At 44.2% G+C, this 17,557-nt stretch overlaps 2 protein-coding genes across 2 annotated transcripts; both read left to right on the forward strand.

Moving 5' to 3' along the window:
* The first annotated feature begins 66 nt into the window (after positions 1-66).
* LOC141842844 (4-coumarate--CoA ligase-like 7) lies at positions 67-4,624 on the forward strand. Its single transcript, XM_074730835.1, has 6 exons — positions 67-1,068; positions 2,566-2,752; positions 2,834-2,979; positions 3,061-3,128; positions 4,248-4,350; positions 4,450-4,624. The coding sequence occupies exons 1-6, from the start codon at positions 67-69 to the stop codon at positions 4,570-4,572; spliced, it is 1,629 nt and encodes a 542-aa protein (XP_074586936.1). The 3' UTR covers positions 4,573-4,624.
* A 4,905-nt stretch (positions 4,625-9,529) lies between these two features.
* On the forward strand, positions 9,530-13,794 carry LOC141843124 (putative linoleate 9S-lipoxygenase 5). The gene is made up of 6 exons (XM_074731157.1): positions 9,530-9,861; positions 9,943-10,226; positions 10,305-10,866; positions 10,946-11,031; positions 11,114-11,200; positions 12,454-13,794. Exons 1-6 carry the CDS (start codon positions 9,681-9,683, stop codon positions 13,780-13,782), a joined length of 2,529 nt encoding a protein of 842 aa, XP_074587258.1. The 5' UTR covers positions 9,530-9,680; the 3' UTR covers positions 13,783-13,794.
* Positions 13,795-17,557: the final 3,763 nt, after the last annotated feature.

Genomic DNA, 17,557 nt, shown 5'->3' on the forward strand with positions numbered 1-17,557 from the left:
GACTTCTGTGGGGCATAACCGACAGAATGGAAGTAGGAGGCGAGCTGGTGGGGCGTAACCGACAGAATGGAAGAACGCATAGTCGCCGTCCCACGATCGGGTTTCGACTCTTCATCCAGAACCTTCCACAGCCTCCGCCCGTACGTCCCCCTTCCGCCGCCCGATCGCCGGCTCTCCTTCGCGGCCTATGCCTTCTCCCTCCTCCCCTCCCCTCTCCCCTCCCACCCCGCCGTCGTCGACGCCGCCACCGGCGATGCCATCTTCTTCGCCGATTTCATCTCCCAGGTCCGCTCCCTCGCCGCCGCGCTCCGCTCCGAGGTCGGCCTCGCCAAGGGCGATGTCGTCTTCATCCTCGCCCCGCCCCGCCTCGACATTCCTGCTCTCTACCTCGCCGTTCTTTCCATCGGCGCGGTTATTTCCGCTGCCAACCCTGCCTCCTCCTCCGCCGAGCTCGATCGCCTCGTCGCCCTATCCGATCCCCGCATTGCCTTCGCCGCATCCCACGACGCCGCCAAGCTCCCCAGCCACGTGGCCACCGTCCTCCTCGACTCGCCCCGCTTCCGCTCGTTTCTCGACGCCGACGCAGGGGGGCGAGTCGAGGAGGAGGAGGTCGAGCAGTCGGACGCGGCCGTCATACAGTACTCCTCCGGGACGACCGGTATGGTGAAGGCGGCGGCGCTGTCGCACCGAAATTTCATCGCGATGGTCGCGGGATTCCACTCTTTGAGGAAGCCGGCCGAAGAGCTCCGGGGCCGCGCAGAGGTGACTCTCCTGGGAGCGCCCCTGTTCCATTCCATGGGTTTCTTCTTCCTGATGAAAGGGTTGGCGTTGGGCGAGACGACTGTGGTCATGGGGGGCCGGGGAGGTGTGAAGGAAATGATTCAGGCCGCAGAGAGGTATCGGGCGACGGCCATGACGGCGTCTCCACCTGTGGTCATTGCGATGGCGAGGTCACCGGAGACTGTCGGCCTGACAGCACTCGAGTACGTCACCTGTGGCGGAGCCCCACTCCCTGAGGCAGCAGCCATGCGAGTCATGAGGCGGTTCCCACATGTCCAGATCCGTCAGGTAAGAATTCCAACCAAATTTTCCTTTCCCTCGCCATTCCTTCTTCATTTGATCGTTCGGAGTACACAGAGGATTAAAGTAAGGGCCAACATTGTTTGTGTCATCGATTGATTTCACGAGGTGAGCAATGATAGCTCTGTTTTTGGTGTGAAGTAGTGAATTGCGCATGAGAAACATAATGCCCATTGATCATCGATCTTAACTTTAAATCCAAGAAAGAATGAATGCGTAGCGTCAGAACCCAATCCTTCAGAGTGAGTGTACAGAATGTTATGGTGCCTCACCTACTACCATCCCTGTCGGTCCCTCCTGTTCATCTCTATGGTAGAGTTTTACTTATCAACTAGCATAAAACCAAGAGACAGAGCCTCAGTCAAGATCCAGTATAGTCTTTGTCACTCAATGTGATTGGTATCACCACTTTTGTGGAGAAGGATGATTAGATGTAACAACTACTACCTATTAGTTCCTTCTGGTAGAATCAACTGCAACAACTACTGGATTTTATTATTCTTGTACAAGTTTAATTTCAAATATCAGGTGTGCCACTAGTTAAATTTGTCTTTTTGTTCTTTTAAAAAACATTGCATGTTCCGATTGAGAACCACCCAGGGATGTGTCACCGACCAGATCTCCTCATCAGAAAGTAATAGGATTGAAGGGTGCTGAATCACCGAGTCCTGCAAGTAAAACAAACGTGAGAGGGAAGACCAGAGGTGCTCTGGTGCGACCAATTTGACACTTAAGTCAGTGAGTGAAGAGAAAGGAGGAGAAAGAACAGAGGAGAATGAGAGAATGAGTGTACGATCGCGTGTGCTTGTACCTCAGGGCAGAGGGGAGTGACCGTATATATATACAGGAGAGGAAAAGTTCCCATCACTTCTCAATTAAGTCCATCCCATCTTAATTAAAGAAATGTCTTGTCTCTAAGTATGATCTTGTCAGAAGGATATAGGATGGTCAGGACAAAAGTCCTATCGTTGACATACGCGCGTAAGGTCATTTCGCATGTGGGTGTCAGAGCGGTGATCATAATTGCGGAGTATGGGACTGTCAGAAGAAATGATGAGAGCGATGGAGTCGGGCACCGTGATAACTATTCGGTGCGAGCCGAATATGTGCAAAGGCAACGAGCCGACTGCTAACGTTCGGGCTGGCGTTCGGATGAGACTCGAAGAGGGAATCGTCCTGAGGGAGGATTCAGTTCGAGAGAGGATTCGGCCCGAGGGAGGATTCGGCTCGAGGGAGGATTTAGCTTGAGAAAGATTCGGCTCGAGCAAGTATTCAGCTCGATGGGCGACTGAAATAAGGGCCCAGCTCGGGTCTCGGGGGAAGGGATCGCGAGTCGAGGGTTGACTCGGACCAGCCTTGGAGTCGATAGATATGGACCGACGAAGGACTCAGGTCGAAGGTCGAGCGGCCCCCTTGTGCTATCGGTCTACACTCCTAACCACCCATAACATTGCATATTTCATTTGATTCGCAAAATGATGGCAGGGATATGGATCCACTGAAGCCGGAGGCATATCGAGGATGATTAGCAAAGAAGAGTGTCATCGGGTGAGGTCAGTCGGACGCCTCTCCCAGCATGTTGAGGCAATGCTTGTGGATAATGCCACGGGGGAAACCTTGTCAGTTGGCCAAACCGGCGAGCTATGGCTTCGAGGTCCTTCAATCATGTTAGGTGATCATAAATCATACTCCTTTTGCTCTGATTATACTTGCACAAGTCACCTAAACTCTCTAATATATGAGTTATTATCAGGTTATGTGGGGAATAAGCAAGCCAATGCAAGCACTTTCGATGCTAGAGGCTGGCTAAAGACAGGTGACCTTTGTTACTTCGACGAGGATGGGTTTCTTTACGTTGTGGATAGGTTGAAGGAACTGATAAAATATAAAGCCTTTCAAGTAAGTTCGATAATGAGATTCTACAAACACTTGTTGATCGAATAGGGACTTACTTATGTCACTGTGTATATATAATTGTAGGTTCCACCTGCTGAGTTAGAGCATTTGCTTCAGTATCTCCCTGGGGTTGCTGATGCTGCTGTGGCTTCGTAAGTTCGATTGATTTTTAGTTAAACTTTTGACTTCCTTTTGGATCGAACTCATGCTAAATTGAAGAGTTTCTAGTAAATTTAATGATCATGATAGAGAATTGATAAAACAAAATAAATTATTCTCAATTTATTTATCTATGAGCAATGATATGCAGCATGAAAAAGTCCAACATGAAACCAACATGGCACACTATGGTTGTGGGTCCCACTGCATGGATATGGGATCCACTGCATGCAGTTGAGTGTGTCATGTTGATTTCATGTTGGACTTTTTCATGCTGTATATCATTGCTCTTTATCTATTTCTAGACACACTGGTTGAAGGATAATTAGTTATTTGTATCACTACAAAAATAATCAGCATTAGTGACGGAATATTTTGTCGCTAAAACGCATTAACGACAGAATAGCGACGGAATTTTTTTGTCGCTTTTTATTGGTCATTGACGTCATCTTTGTGACGGAATTTTAATTCCATTGCTAATTAGCGATGACTTTTTAATTCTGTTGCTAATTTTAGTGGTGACATGTTTTAATCCATCGCTAAAGTTAGTGACGGAACATTTTAATCCGTCGCTAACTTTAGCGACGGGAAGTTTTATATTCCGTCACTAATTAGCTGAAATATAACGTTCCGTCGCTAATTAGTGACGAAAATTAAAAAAATCCATCGTTAATTTTTAAATTAACAACACTACAATACAAATATCTGAATACAATGATACTATATCAAATGTTTAAATACAATAAAATCTAAGAAAAATATCTAAACTAACCGAGCCAAAATATCCAATAGTATAAAAAATACAAAAAAAAAGGTTAGTAATAAATTAATGATATGTATTTATTTTGAAAATGTATGTTTACAAGTCATAATTAAAAAAATAATTAACATACCTCGCAAGTAGCTATTGATCAGGATCATTAGGATCTTGAGTCTCAACTTACTTTCAACATCAAGGTCATTAAAAAAAATGTTATATATCCGTCGCTAACAAAATGTATATATCTGCCTCGTTTTTCAACATCAGATGAATCAAATCTAGTTCTAATTAACATCAACTTCCTACTTACTTTCAAGTCATAACTCTTTGTGGTTTGTATGCCAAATGATAGTTATCCGGATGAAGAGGCAGGGCAAATACCTATGGCTTTAATAGTTCGACAGCCAGGCTCCAAAATAACCGAAGTAGAAGTGATGGATTTCATCGCAAAACAGGTTAAAGTATCTTTAGTTGCATTTCATTCTAAATTCATGCAGAAATAGATTAAGACTGAATCCTTTTGTTTTGTTTTGTTTTGTTTTGTTGTGTTGTAGGTAGCACCATACAAGAAGATTCGCAAAGTTGTGTTCACTAACAAGATACCGAAAACGCCATCAGGAAAGATCTTGAGGGTTGAATTACGCAACCATCCAGTTTTGAAGTCCTCTAGACTATAAACAGGGATTCATTTTCGTAATAAATTATTTTGTGGATAAATTGGACTTGTGTATGTCCGATGATATATTATGTCCTCAAGTTTCTTCAATCACAATCATACATCCCATGTCATCTATATTTTATGAACTTTATTTGAGCGTATATTATAATACTTCATATTCTTAATCAACTCTCATGAAACCTGATATAAATCAATAATTAACCATATCAGAGGATAAAAATATCAATTGTAAGAGCCAAAATATCAATTATCAACTCCTCCGATAGGTAGCAAAGTTTCCTCTATAGGTGAGGGCCTTTGACCTCCCCTCGGAGCATGAGTTGCAGGTATGGAGGTGGCTGGGACGGGGCGTTCCACAGGGCCGCTTCTATGGCCTGCTGAATGATTTGATGAAGCTCATTCCGCGTCATTGTGACGGTGTCCTCCTAGTTCCTTTCTTCAACAGGGTCACGGTTGTCGGCAGTGCGTCTGGTGTTAACCATCGTGGTGTCTAGCTCAGATTTCCCACAGACGGCGCCAAAAATGTTCCGGCTGGATGCCGTCGATGGTCAAGCCACCAGTCAATGATATGCCACTTCAACCGTTATTGATCCCACCGACGAGAAGAACCTGAAGAAGAAGAGAACTGAGCGAGGGGGTTAGCAGGGCGCGGGGATTCCCAGCGGAGCCACTCCGACGCTCAAGTCAGAAGAGAGCAAGAAGTAGTATGTATGTATGTGTAAAGAATTCGAGAGTCTTTTCTTCATACCTACGAGGGTTTATATAGCAGTGGGTTGAGCACGATCTTCGATAATCACTGTGCCTGATTAGCTGTCAAATGAGCTAATAATGTGTCATTAAAGACACTATCTCTGGCAGTTTCCAATTATCCAACGGCTTGACAAAGATGATTATCTTCATTTGATGGTTGTGCGCACAAGTGCGCGGGATTTTCGGGGACCAAGTTTGGGAACTTGATAACCGTCTTTATCCTTTTGGCGAAGCTGATAAGCTTGACTGTCTTTCTTGTCTTAGCCGGTAAGCCTAAGCCAAGGAGAAAGGTCGGCTTGTTTGTACATTGATAGCCGAGCTGACTGAATGTGAGGTCGGAGAATGTGTGGTTGAGCTGTAACATTGAATGGCCGAGCCGTGGAAGCATATGGCCGAGCTGTGGCTGAGTTATTTGACTGAGCCGTCTGATCCTGAGGTCTGAGAACATGTGACCGAGCTGTGAGCCTGAGTTATTTGACAGAGCCGTCTGATCCTGAGGTCTGAGATCATGTGGTCGAGCTGTCTGAGTGGCCGAGCTGTGAGAGCATGTGTCCGAGCTATCTGAGTGGCTGAGCTGTGTGGCCAAGCTGTGGCTGAGCCGAGTGTTGTGGTAATTGGGTTGTCTGAGGCATCACTGGGCTAGTCGAGACACGTTTGACCTTTGACCATAGGCATGTCAGGTCGGATGCCACTTCGGATTGATTATTGACCTCTTTTTGCCATGTCAGATCAGCAAAGACCCGCCATATCATACCCTCTAGTTCTTATTGTTGAACTTGAAGGTGGCCTAGTCACTTGACAACTTGGTCAACTGTCGATTCGATAGAAGCCGACCCGATAAGGAAGTGCCCAACTCGAGGTGATCCGACCTCTAGCCATTGGTTTACTGATGCAATTTTTAGTCATTAAAGAAAATTTTCAGACACAATGTTTTCTACACTAATATTCCAAAATGGCATTGCTATTCGAAACATCGGCTTCCATGAATACTAGCACATAAAATCATTGATAATGAGATAAATTAATTGTATCGATCCTGAAACAAACAATGATTCATCCATCATCAACTGCATTTCTATGTAGTATTTGCTGTTAGCTATGAACAAAAATTTGGTTAAATCAAATAAATTGATCGAATTAAAAAATTTGATTTGGTTATTTCAAAATTTTGATTATTTTTTTTAAAAAATTGATGAATTCATTTAATTCGATTCGGTTTCGATTTTAAAATTTCTTATTCAATTAAACTGAATAAATCAAATTAAAGAAAATAATTTATAAATTTTAAGTAAAGAAATTTATAAATTCCTAATTAATTAGTAAAATTTTCATAATATTTAAAAAATTTAATTAATTCAGTCGAAAATCGAATTAACGGTTCGATTTGTTCCATTTTTATTAGAAAAAATTCGGTTAGTTAAAAAAAATCAGTTTATTCAGTTTTCATTAATTCGATTTGTTCGATTTGATTTTTTATTGCAAAAAATTTGGTCAGTTTGGTTGGTTAAAAAAAATCAATTTATTTAATGGCTTTCAATTAATTCGGTTCGCAAATCTGCTGCGTCGATTCAGTGCCCAGGGGCTTTAACTGAATAATACTCAACCCTATTTGCTGTCATGCTCAGCTATTCAAAGAAATTAATACTGTTCAATCAATTAGAAGAGCACTGTTTGGTATAAGCTCATCTAAAGTTTAAGACATCTTCTATGCTGATCATCCTTCTCACATTCCAAGCTCAAGCTCAAGCTCAAAGGTATAGTTTATAGCTCTAGTATTATAGTTGTCAATTTGGATTGGGTCCATCATATTAACCCGCTCCATCAATCAATTTAGACGGATTGAATTGAAATTTTATCAACCTATTTTAAGATAAATTCAGATAGATTGATCTATCTAGGCCCATAATCCACGTGGGTTGGCCCACGGCGAGCTTGAGTTGGCTTGTAGGTTGAGAAAATTTATTAATTTATTTTAAATTTTAAAATTAAAATAAAAATTTTTCATTAGTGTGTTTGATCCATCTAAATTACAAATCAAGTTTAAAAATTTCAACTTGATTAATTTAAACTGTAATCCAAATTTAAAATTTTTAATATTTTTTTATTTTTTGACAGGGCCGTGGGTTGGCCTGCCTAACCTGCAACTTGCTTTTTGGGTTGGATTGGGTTAGAGATTTTTCAACCCACCAAGTTAGTGGGTCAGCCAGCCCGTCCCGCCCCGCCATATAATGTATTTTTAGTGGATTGGTCCGCTCCGCCATGGATTGATCCATTTGACAACTCTGTCTAGTATCATGTGGAAGCAGATTGGATTTCTATTCATCTCTTCGGTAAAAGGTGTTTGAATCTCAGCAAAGTCGAGCAATACCCTCCTCCATCGTAACCAACTGCAATTTCTTAACGGCACAGACGGTCGACCCCACAACCATCTTTGTGAGGAAGAAATCGAGCAAAACTACAGTTGGCCAAGATGGAATTCACCATTGCCCACTTCAACAACTCTTCTCCATCGTAACCAACTCAACTATGTCCCGGAGACGATTTCCATTCATCTCAAAATACCTATTAAGAGAATAGATAACATCTATTAAAGTCACACGCCTAAGATGATCGTATTTAATCGCGTATCCATCAGATTTTAAAGAGCCGTTCACATCGATAGGGAGATCTAACAAATTTAGGGTGTTGCCATGTGAATTTGTTGGACTAATAAATGAAATAAAGACAGTTAGTTATTTTGTGAATAGACACTAACTTGATATGTGGATGTCAATTCTGTATGTAGAATCATTAAAAAAAAAAAGAAATTAAGATTAATTTTTAAAATTTGTCTTGCAAAAAATCAGAAACATTAATTAATTAAAATATTAATTATTTAACTTAAAAGAAAAAAATTAATTCAATTAATAATTTTTAACACTTTAATTACTGTCCTCTTCTTCTTTGTTTTTTTAAACGATAAAAAATAGAAAATAATACTGAAAGTATATTTCTCTAGTCTCTTTCTTCTTTCAAGAATTTAAGCTTTGAAAAATTCAAAGTACTCACATTTTGAATAGTAGATTATTATATGTTAGGATGCATTTATCAATCAATCATAAGTGCTTAAATGTTAAGCCGGTGGATAATACATCAAATTTATATTTTAATATGTGGTTAATTTTAAAGTTAGATTTGTCGAAATTGTCAAGTGTGCAGGTGCAGATAACTTAAAAGGAGACAAAGTCCTAATTTGAAATCAAACACTAGAAAAACCTATGGAACTAGATGATAGAAGACCTAATTGAGAATCAGACAGCAAAAAGATCTAGTGGGACTAAATAGTGAAAAACTTGGTTGAGAACCAAATAAGAAAGGCCTGATTAGAAACTAGGCAAGACAAGCCTAGTTGAGAACTAGGTGGTTGGAGTATAAGAAAATCGGTTGGGAGTTGAGGTCTTGACAATAAGTCTAGATGGGTCAGTTGAAAGTTAAACATTTAACAAAAGTAAGATACTTACAATACTACTACTATTTCTCATTTACTCTATGTTGTAGGGAGCTATTTGATAGTTCCAAGCGATTGATTGGGATAAGTCTCGATTGATGGAGTCGAGAGCTTCCAAGTGACCGAAGCGAGGAGTGTGGTAACCTCGACGTCTAGGCAACTAGAGTAGCTTCTAGACGACCGACGAAAGCATGATCTATTAGATGAATATTGATAATTTCCAACAATGGACTTCAATTGTCCTCACGGGGGTGTCCAGTTGACTAAAGGATGACAGACTTGCTACAATGGGGCAAAGGATTAATTCCTGGTGCACTTAGCGATCGACTATAAACTAACTCCGTGATTTACCTCCCTTCATATAATCTGAGGACGCCACAGTGCATAGTGGAGTTAGTTATGACGGAGCAGAGTTGCTGAAAGTGGGCAAGGGTCGAATCTCGGCGAAGGTCAAGAGGCAATGCCCTCCTTCGTCGTGGATAATTGTAGTTTTCTGATTTACCTCCTCATAGATAGTCGTGGAACCAACCGTGTGAAGTCGCTAGGATAACAATTCCACTTTTTGCTGAAGAGGACGCAGATATAAAGAAACATAAAAAAAATTGGAACACAAAGTGGTGCCTTGCTTCTCAGCAGCAGCACTCTTTTTATTCCTCTACTACAACCAAGTGAGTATCTGATGCAAAGTTAAAAGCAAGTGGCACATAAACCCTCCTCCTTTCTCCTTCCTCCTTTCATTCTCCAAGAGAATTATATACTTTCAAATCTTTAATCTTCCTTCATCCACAATCAATTCCTTGATTTCTCCTTATAATCTTACTGCACTTTGAGCTACGTACCCAGCCGCAACAAAACTGACCACTCCAAAAATGCAAGAATGCTTCGCCAAGTTGCGGCAGAAGATCTCCGGTCGTCTTCAGCTTTTCGGCGATCGTCGTGGTTCGGAGCTCGCTGCTACAGGAAAGCTCGTCGTTTACCGGACTCCCCGGCGATCGAGCCTGAGCAAATCCATCAGCATCAGGCTTTACAGCGCCACTCATCTTGATCCGGGTAAATTAAGAAATTGAGTTCTACTTGGTTCTTTGCTTTCATATCAGAATTCCGATCCCTTCCTTGTGATCTCTACCATAGTCACGGGCTTTGGCAAGCTAAGCGGGGAGGCAAGCCTTCGAAGCTGGAAGAAGACGAAGCACGGAGCCAACGACACGACCACTTTCGAGGTTGTGATGTACCTGGAGGAAGGCTTCGGGACTCCTGGAGCCATGGCGGTCAAACATTCGGGGCGGCACCAGGAGTTCTTCCTCCAGTCTCTCACCTTGGACCTGCCCCATAACCGCTCTGTCCGCTTCGAGTGCAATTCATGGGTGTTCCCCATGTCGAAGACCAACGCAGATCGTCTGTTCTTCTCCAACACCGTGAGCTCGATCGATCATCGTCTTCTTCTTCTTCTTCTTCGAGTTGCATGCCTCTTTCTAATATCGATTGATTTACAGAGCTACTTGCCGAGCCAAACACCAGCAGCACTGCAGAGTCTCCGAGAAGAAGAGCTGAGGAACCTGAGAGGAAACGGAAGAGGGCAGAGGGAGAAATGGGAGCGCATTTACGACTACGATCAGTACAACGATCTGGGAGAAAGGCCCATCTTGGGAGGATCGAACTCTTACCCTTATCCTCGCAGATGTAGAACAGGGCGACCTCTGAACCAAGATCGGATGAGCGAGAGTCGCAGCAAGATCATCAACCTGGACTTCTACGTTCCGCCGGACGATCGGTTCAGCCCCGCGAAGCTGTCGGAGTTCATATCCAACTCCATCCGAGCGGTGGTGCACTTCGTCGTGCCGGAAGTGAAGTCGCTGTTCGAGGGCGCCATCAAGAACTTCGAGTCGTTCGAGCAGATGTCCGAGGACCTTTACAGTGGGCATAGGAAACCGGCGGCGGCGAAGAGCATGGTGACGGGCAGGCTCAAGGCGCTGGTGCCGGAAGAGCTGCACGATGAAATCGATCGAGTGATGAAAGAGAACCCGTTCAAGTTCCCAATTCCACAAGTCGTCGCCGGTGAGATGAGGATTAACTTCCATCGATACGATCACTTCACTCGTTGCTTGGATCATCATTGTGTGTGTGTGTTTTGTAGCGGATGAACATGCGTGGAGGAGCGACGAGGAATTCGCCAGGGAAATGCTCGCCGGACTGAACCCTGCTGTCATCAGATGCTTAGAGGTTGAAATGTGATTCTCAGAATCAACAACGTAGTAGATATATAAACCCTGATGCCTAGCTTCTTCATTGATGATAAATGCAGACTTTTCCGATCGAGGGAAGAGGAGGGAGGAGTTCGATCACTGCTGCCCAAGTCGAAAAGAATCTTGAAGGCTTGAGCATTACAGAAGTATGTATCTGAAAGAAGAGTCCTGATATTCTGCGCGACACAGCTTGCGCGATACCGTGCGCGACACAACTGACCCCCCGCTTCCGGCCGCCCTCGTTGTGCCATCCGGCACCACCGGCCGCCGGATAAGGCTCGATCGACGCGCCACTCGTCGGCGCGTTGGCCGGCGTCGGATTCCGGCCGGATTGTGGCCGGAATCCGACGAATTCGATCGGAAACCGCCGAATCCAGCGCGCGACCACTGGCTGCCAAATCGCGGTCGGTTTCCAGCCAAATCATGGCCGGAGACCGACCGAGGAGACCGTTGTGCGCAACGACGGTCCTTCCTTGGTCGGTCTCCGAGCGCGATTTAATCCGGCGTGGCCACTGCCGGGTGTGATTCCGACCAAATTGCGCCGATGCGACACAGCGTGGCGCATTGGGTCCGATCTGGCGATTGGACGGCGCGGCGAGGGATGCGGCAGCCGCGGGTGGGGGGGGGGGGTCGGGGGCAGAGCATTGTACATTCCCCCGTTTTGGACGGTCAGATGCGCACGGTGATAAACAGTGGATTTGGCGTCGCGCACAGACGGTCAGATGCGGCACGGTGATAAACCGTGTGCGACACAGCTAACTCCCACCGCTTCTGGCCGCCCTCGCCATGTTGTCTGGCCACTGCTGACCGCCGGATCGGGCCCGATCGACGCGCCACTCGTAGGCGTGGCGTGTCGGATTCCGGCCGGAATCCGGCGAATTCGGCTGGAAACGGCCGAATCCGACAAATTTGGCCGAAAATCGCCGAATCTAGCGCGCGACCACTGGCTGCCAAATTGCGGTCAGTTTCTGGCCAAATCGTGGCCGGAGACCGACCGAGGAAGGACCGCCGTGCGCGACGACGGTCCTTCCTCGGTCGGAGACGCAATTTGGCTGGAAATCGGCCGCGATTTGATCGGAATCCGGTGCGGCCACTGCCAGTGTGATTCCGGCCAAATTGTGTCGGATTCCGGCCACAATCCGACCAGAATCCGACGCTGGTCGACGCACCGGTGAGTGGTGCCGATCGGGTTCGGTCCGGCGGCCGGACGACACGGCGAGGGCTACGGCAGCGGCGAGGGGTCGGGGGCGGAGCACTGCACATTTCCAATTTTGAACGGTCAGATGCATCACGCACGGCGCGCAGGAACAGGCGGGCAGAATATCATTTTCATCTGAAAGAAATGATCAATTTCATTATAATTACTATCTCTTTTACTGACAAATTCATTGGGTGGAAGGCGACGACGACAGGCAGGATGTTCATGGTGGATCATCACGAGTATCTGATGCCCTACCTGAGGCGCATCAACGAGCAAGGCGTGTGCGCATACGCTTCTCGCACTCTCCTTTTCCTTCGACATGATCAAACCCTCAAGCCCGTCGCCATCGAACTGAGCTTGCCGGGGGGAGGCGAGGAGGAGATCAACAGAGTGTTCTTGCCGGCGAGAGAGGGAACAGAGGCCGCCCTGTGGCAACTCGCGAAGACCCACGTCGCCGTCAACGACTCCGGCCACCATCAACTGATCAGTCACTGGCTGCACACGCACGCCGCGGTCGAGCCCTTCATCATCGCCGCCAGAAGGCAGCTGAGCGTCATGCACCCGATCTATAAATTGCTGGATCCTCATTTCAAGGACACCATGCACATCAATTCCCTCGCTCGGAGCATCCTCTTGAACGCCGGCGGCATACTGGAGAGGACCATGTTCCTCGGCAAGTACGCCATGGAGCTTTCCTCCGCCGTCTACAAGTCCTGGAGATTCCGCGACCAAGCCCTGCCTGCGGACCTTCTGAAAAGGAACATGGCAGTGGAAGACGACGGCGCTCAGTCCGGCGTCCGACTGCGCTTCGATGACTATCCGTACGCGGCCGACGGCCTCGACGTTTGGGCGGCGATCGAGACATGGGTCACCGACTACTGCGCCTACTTCTATCGCTCTGATGCCGCCGTCGTCTCCGACGTCGAGCTCCAGGCGTGTTGGCGCGAGGTGCGCGAGGTCGGCCACGGCGACAAGCGCGACGACGCGGAATGCTGGTTCCCTCTCGACTCCGTCGCCAACCTCGCCAGGGCCATCACCACGCTCATCTGGATCGCCTCCGCGCTCCACGCCGCCGTCAACTTCGGGCAGTTCGGATACGCCGGGTACCCGCCCAACCGCCCCACGCGGTGCTACAAGTTCATCCCGGAGGAGGGAACGCCGGAGTTCGCCGAGTTTCTGCGCGACCCGGACAGGTACTTCCTGCAGATGATTCCGGACCGTTTCACGACCACGCTGGGAATAGCGCTCATGGAGGTGCTCTCCGGTCACACAGCCGATGAGGTGTACCTGGGCCAGCGGATGGAGGGGTGGACGGAAGACGGCGAGGTGCTTCGGATGTTCGAGCGGTTCGGGGAGAGGCTCCGGGAGGTGGAGAAGACGATCGAGGAGCGGAACGGGCAGCGGAGGTTGAAGAACCGGTTCGGACCGGCTCGGGTGCCGTACACGCTGTTGTTTCCTGATACTTCAAATTTGGGGGCGGAGAAGGGCATAACCGGAAGAGGAATTCCAAACAGTGTGTCCATATGAATCATATGGGATTATATCTACGTTTGCTGCTGTAAATATGATTGTGTTGATGGGTGATAAATTTAAATGGATTCTATCGTACGTTTGCTATAAATTGGGTTGATGGGTGATAAATTTAAATGGAGTCTCCTCCTTCGTGGTAGTCAATTATACCTTTTAAATTTACGTTTGCTATAAATCGATGGGTTGCTAGGGTTGATGGGAATTGAAAAGGGTTGATAGATGATAGCCCCAGAGCATAGTTGAATTGGTTATAATGGAGCAGATTTGTTGAAGTGGGCAAAGATCGAATTTTGACGAAGTTGAGAAAATACTTTCCTCCGTCGTAGTCAATTGCAACTTTTCGATTTACCTCCTCATCAAAAAGATGAGGGGGGGCTGTGGTATAGTCATGAGACCGACTATGTAAAGCCACTGGGATGATGGATTCCACCTTTCAAAAAAATTGTAGAGATAGATCGGTACTTACAATACTTATATAAGGAGTAAGAATGCTGACGGGGCGTAAATCCCTACACTTTGGTACAAAGTCACCCACCCATCCATCTTACCTTAGTTGGGATGGACTAGCGAGGACGTTGTGGGCGAGCAAATACTCTTTTTGTGAGGCTAGATCTGATCATGGTGAGAAATGATAATTCGACGGTTCGAAACTAATGGTTCAACGGTTCTTGCCAGATCGACCCTTAACCTTAACCATCTAAGATCGTTATGATTCACAGTTCGGTTCATAGTTTAGTTACCATTTATCATGCATGATTCAAAATTTTTATTTTTTAAAAATTATAAATTTATAAATATAAAGAAGGGTTGTACTTATTTAAGTTGCATATGTATTCCTTATGATTTTAAAGGAGTATCTAAAATCTTAGAATATTATCATCCGTACTTCTTAATATCTCGGGTACTTCTTAATATCTTGGGTGTCAGAACTTGTTTGGTCGTATCCTCGATAAATTAAATATCATAATCTTGATTCGGATTGACCATTTTCTTACCCCTTCAAGATCAAGATGATGAATTTTCTCCTTTCATTATAATTAGAGAATTGCAGTAGAAAGTGATCGAGATTTCAGAATTGAGAGTAAGAAGATAATGTGGAAATAATGAAATGAGCTCCTTATTTATAGAGTTTGGCGAATAACAGACACTCAATTGATCGTATAGCTAGTGATACATAATGGTCAAATAATCTCAATCGTTAAAAAAAAAAAACCTCCTCTCGCCCAAGGATCAAAATTACTTTTACACACTCTCTCTAACTTTTAAATTACATTAGTATAAACAAATTATTACATAATATAAAGTTGAAAGAAATTATTTACTCTCTCACTCTTCTTCCAACTATTAAGAATAATAATATAACAAAAGAAAATTATTGATTATTTATTAAATAATTAACTAACACATAAAGATAAAGATGTTAATGGTTATTGTCTAGTTGATTAGGATACTCACTCTTATTCGGATGACCCGGCCCTTGGGCAGGTCTACTTTATGATGGCAATCTTACTCTAGTTAGTAGGCTATGCTTAAGTGGTAATATTTTCTAGTCCAACACTCTTGATTATATATTAACTTACAGTGGCGAGACTCAAGGGCTCTACTTAAAGTAGCCACATATCTTGTAAACAAAGTTATTCCAAAATGATACACCCAAAAACCTTAATACCAATTTGGTCTAAATAGTTTAGAGAAAGATGAGTTAGATTCAATTAGTTTCAATTAATTAATTATACCAAGTAAGATTTCTCCAATTATCCACCTTAGACATGCATTAATAAAATTCCCTAATATACTATCAACATAACCTACTTTGATACCAATTTTTAACGTCATAAGCATGCTAGTGGAGGTGAAAAGTGTTTAATAATTTTTTGAGATAGCAGTAAAGAACACAAAGTTAAGTAATCACAGAATTTGTAGAATAATAACTCAAATAAATTTATAGTGAAATAAACACTAAGTAAATTTGATTAAATAAATTGAAACATTTAACGTGGTTCGGCTTCCTCCAAGGTTCCTATGTCCATGGCGTATGATTTGTCAGGTGGATCACTCTCAATTCCCTGTAAAAGATCTCATTTCCAGAAAACTTTTGAATGTGAAGAAACTTCTTACAAGTACGTAAGTTAATAGATTAAGTAATAGAAAAACAATGTTAGGCAACAAGAAAATAGAGATTTGACAAATAAAGTTGTCGATTGAACTTGGAAAGCACTTGTGATCAATGTAACAACAATATCACGAATATGGAACATAATTTTTTGTGTTGGATTTAGGATCCTCGACCTTCCTTTTATAGAGGTATATTGACTACTGATGTGACACTTATCTGATCGTCATGAAGTCCTTCTGGTCTCCAGGACCTTGCTAATTTGGTGTTAATTAGATTTGCTTTGACTTTGAATCTAGATGACACAGTGACTTCCAATAGCCTAGACTCCTTCCGGGCGCCTAGATCAAGGTCAACTTTTATTCCTCGACTGTATCTCTAGATTGTTGGATTTCAACTTTGGGTCGCCTAGAATCACTCGGATCGCTTGGACACTAAGGTCGTTCAAACCTTGTTCTGGTCGATTGGAAGTTCACGACTTGGTCTAGTTGAACTTATTTGCATCGGGTTGCCTGGACCTCTTTCGATCGCTTTACTCATCAAGTTACTTCTTGCACCACAAAATTAGTCTACAAAATATTTTCTATGCTTTGGACAACAACTATTGCCCACATTTAATTAGAAACTATATGTGATTTCATAGTGAGGCCCACACAGACAATGCACTCCTCACCACTTTTTGTGTCAGAAAGTCTCATTATTTTTGCATAGTATCTCCACAACTAATCTTGCCAAATGTCTGGTTCAACTCCCTGTTGATCTGCTAGGACTTCTACTTCTCTAAATGTCTCTGATTTGTTCATCCAAGTTTCGTCCAACTAATCCTAGAGGTAGATCGTCTTCCCTTTTATTTTGTTTATCAAATAAATCTAAAGCATAACTTATATACATTTAAAGGTCATCTTTTAAAATATTCATCTCTATTCAGATACGGACTTTGATCCTTTTGTTTATCCTCTTAAATACTCTATCATTGCACCACATCCGACCCTTGATGTATCTCCCTCATGACATAGTCAGCTTTCTCGGATCTGAGACATTTGAGCAGGAGGCGAGAGAAAGCTCGCTTATACAATGTTTCTCCGATCATAGTGAACCGAGCTGCTCTTCGCTTAAGAGTTCGAGCTTGCTCCGGGTTTTCTGGTAGAATTCCTTGTTTTAAGAAGGAAATGATGGGCGTCTGCTTGTCCTCTGGCTTGATAGTTTGGGAAGTTTGATCTACTTGGGCAATCAATTGCTCTTGTACCATCAGCTCGGTGGTTTCCTAAGTAGTTAATCCACTAACTAGCTTAGCTAGCTGATCAACCTTCTGGTTATCTGCCCAAGGTATTTTTTGAAGGGTCACTTCTTGGAATTAGGCTTTCAATTTCTCTACTACTTCAGCGTAACGCTTCTGTCGACCACTGTGTATCTCAAATGTGCTTTTAATTTGCTGATCCACCAATTGTGAATCTGAGTGAATAATAACTTGGGTGGCGCCGACATGTTGAGCTGCCTGAAGGACGACAAGCAAAGCTTCATATTTAGCTTCATTATTATGGCTCGGAATTGTAGTTTTATGGCTAGCTGCAATGTTTCTCCGTGAGGGGAACATAGTAAGACCCCTATTTCGTTGCCTTTTTTGGTGGCCGACCCATCCACATAGATTTTTCATGTTTC

This window comes from Curcuma longa, chromosome 12 (assembly GCF_044706935.1).
Source record: "Curcuma longa cultivar G26 ecotype Majalengka, Jawa Barat chromosome 12, ITB_CL_G26_1.1, whole genome shotgun sequence".
NCBI lineage: Eukaryota > Viridiplantae > Streptophyta > Magnoliopsida > Zingiberales > Zingiberaceae > Curcuma > Curcuma longa.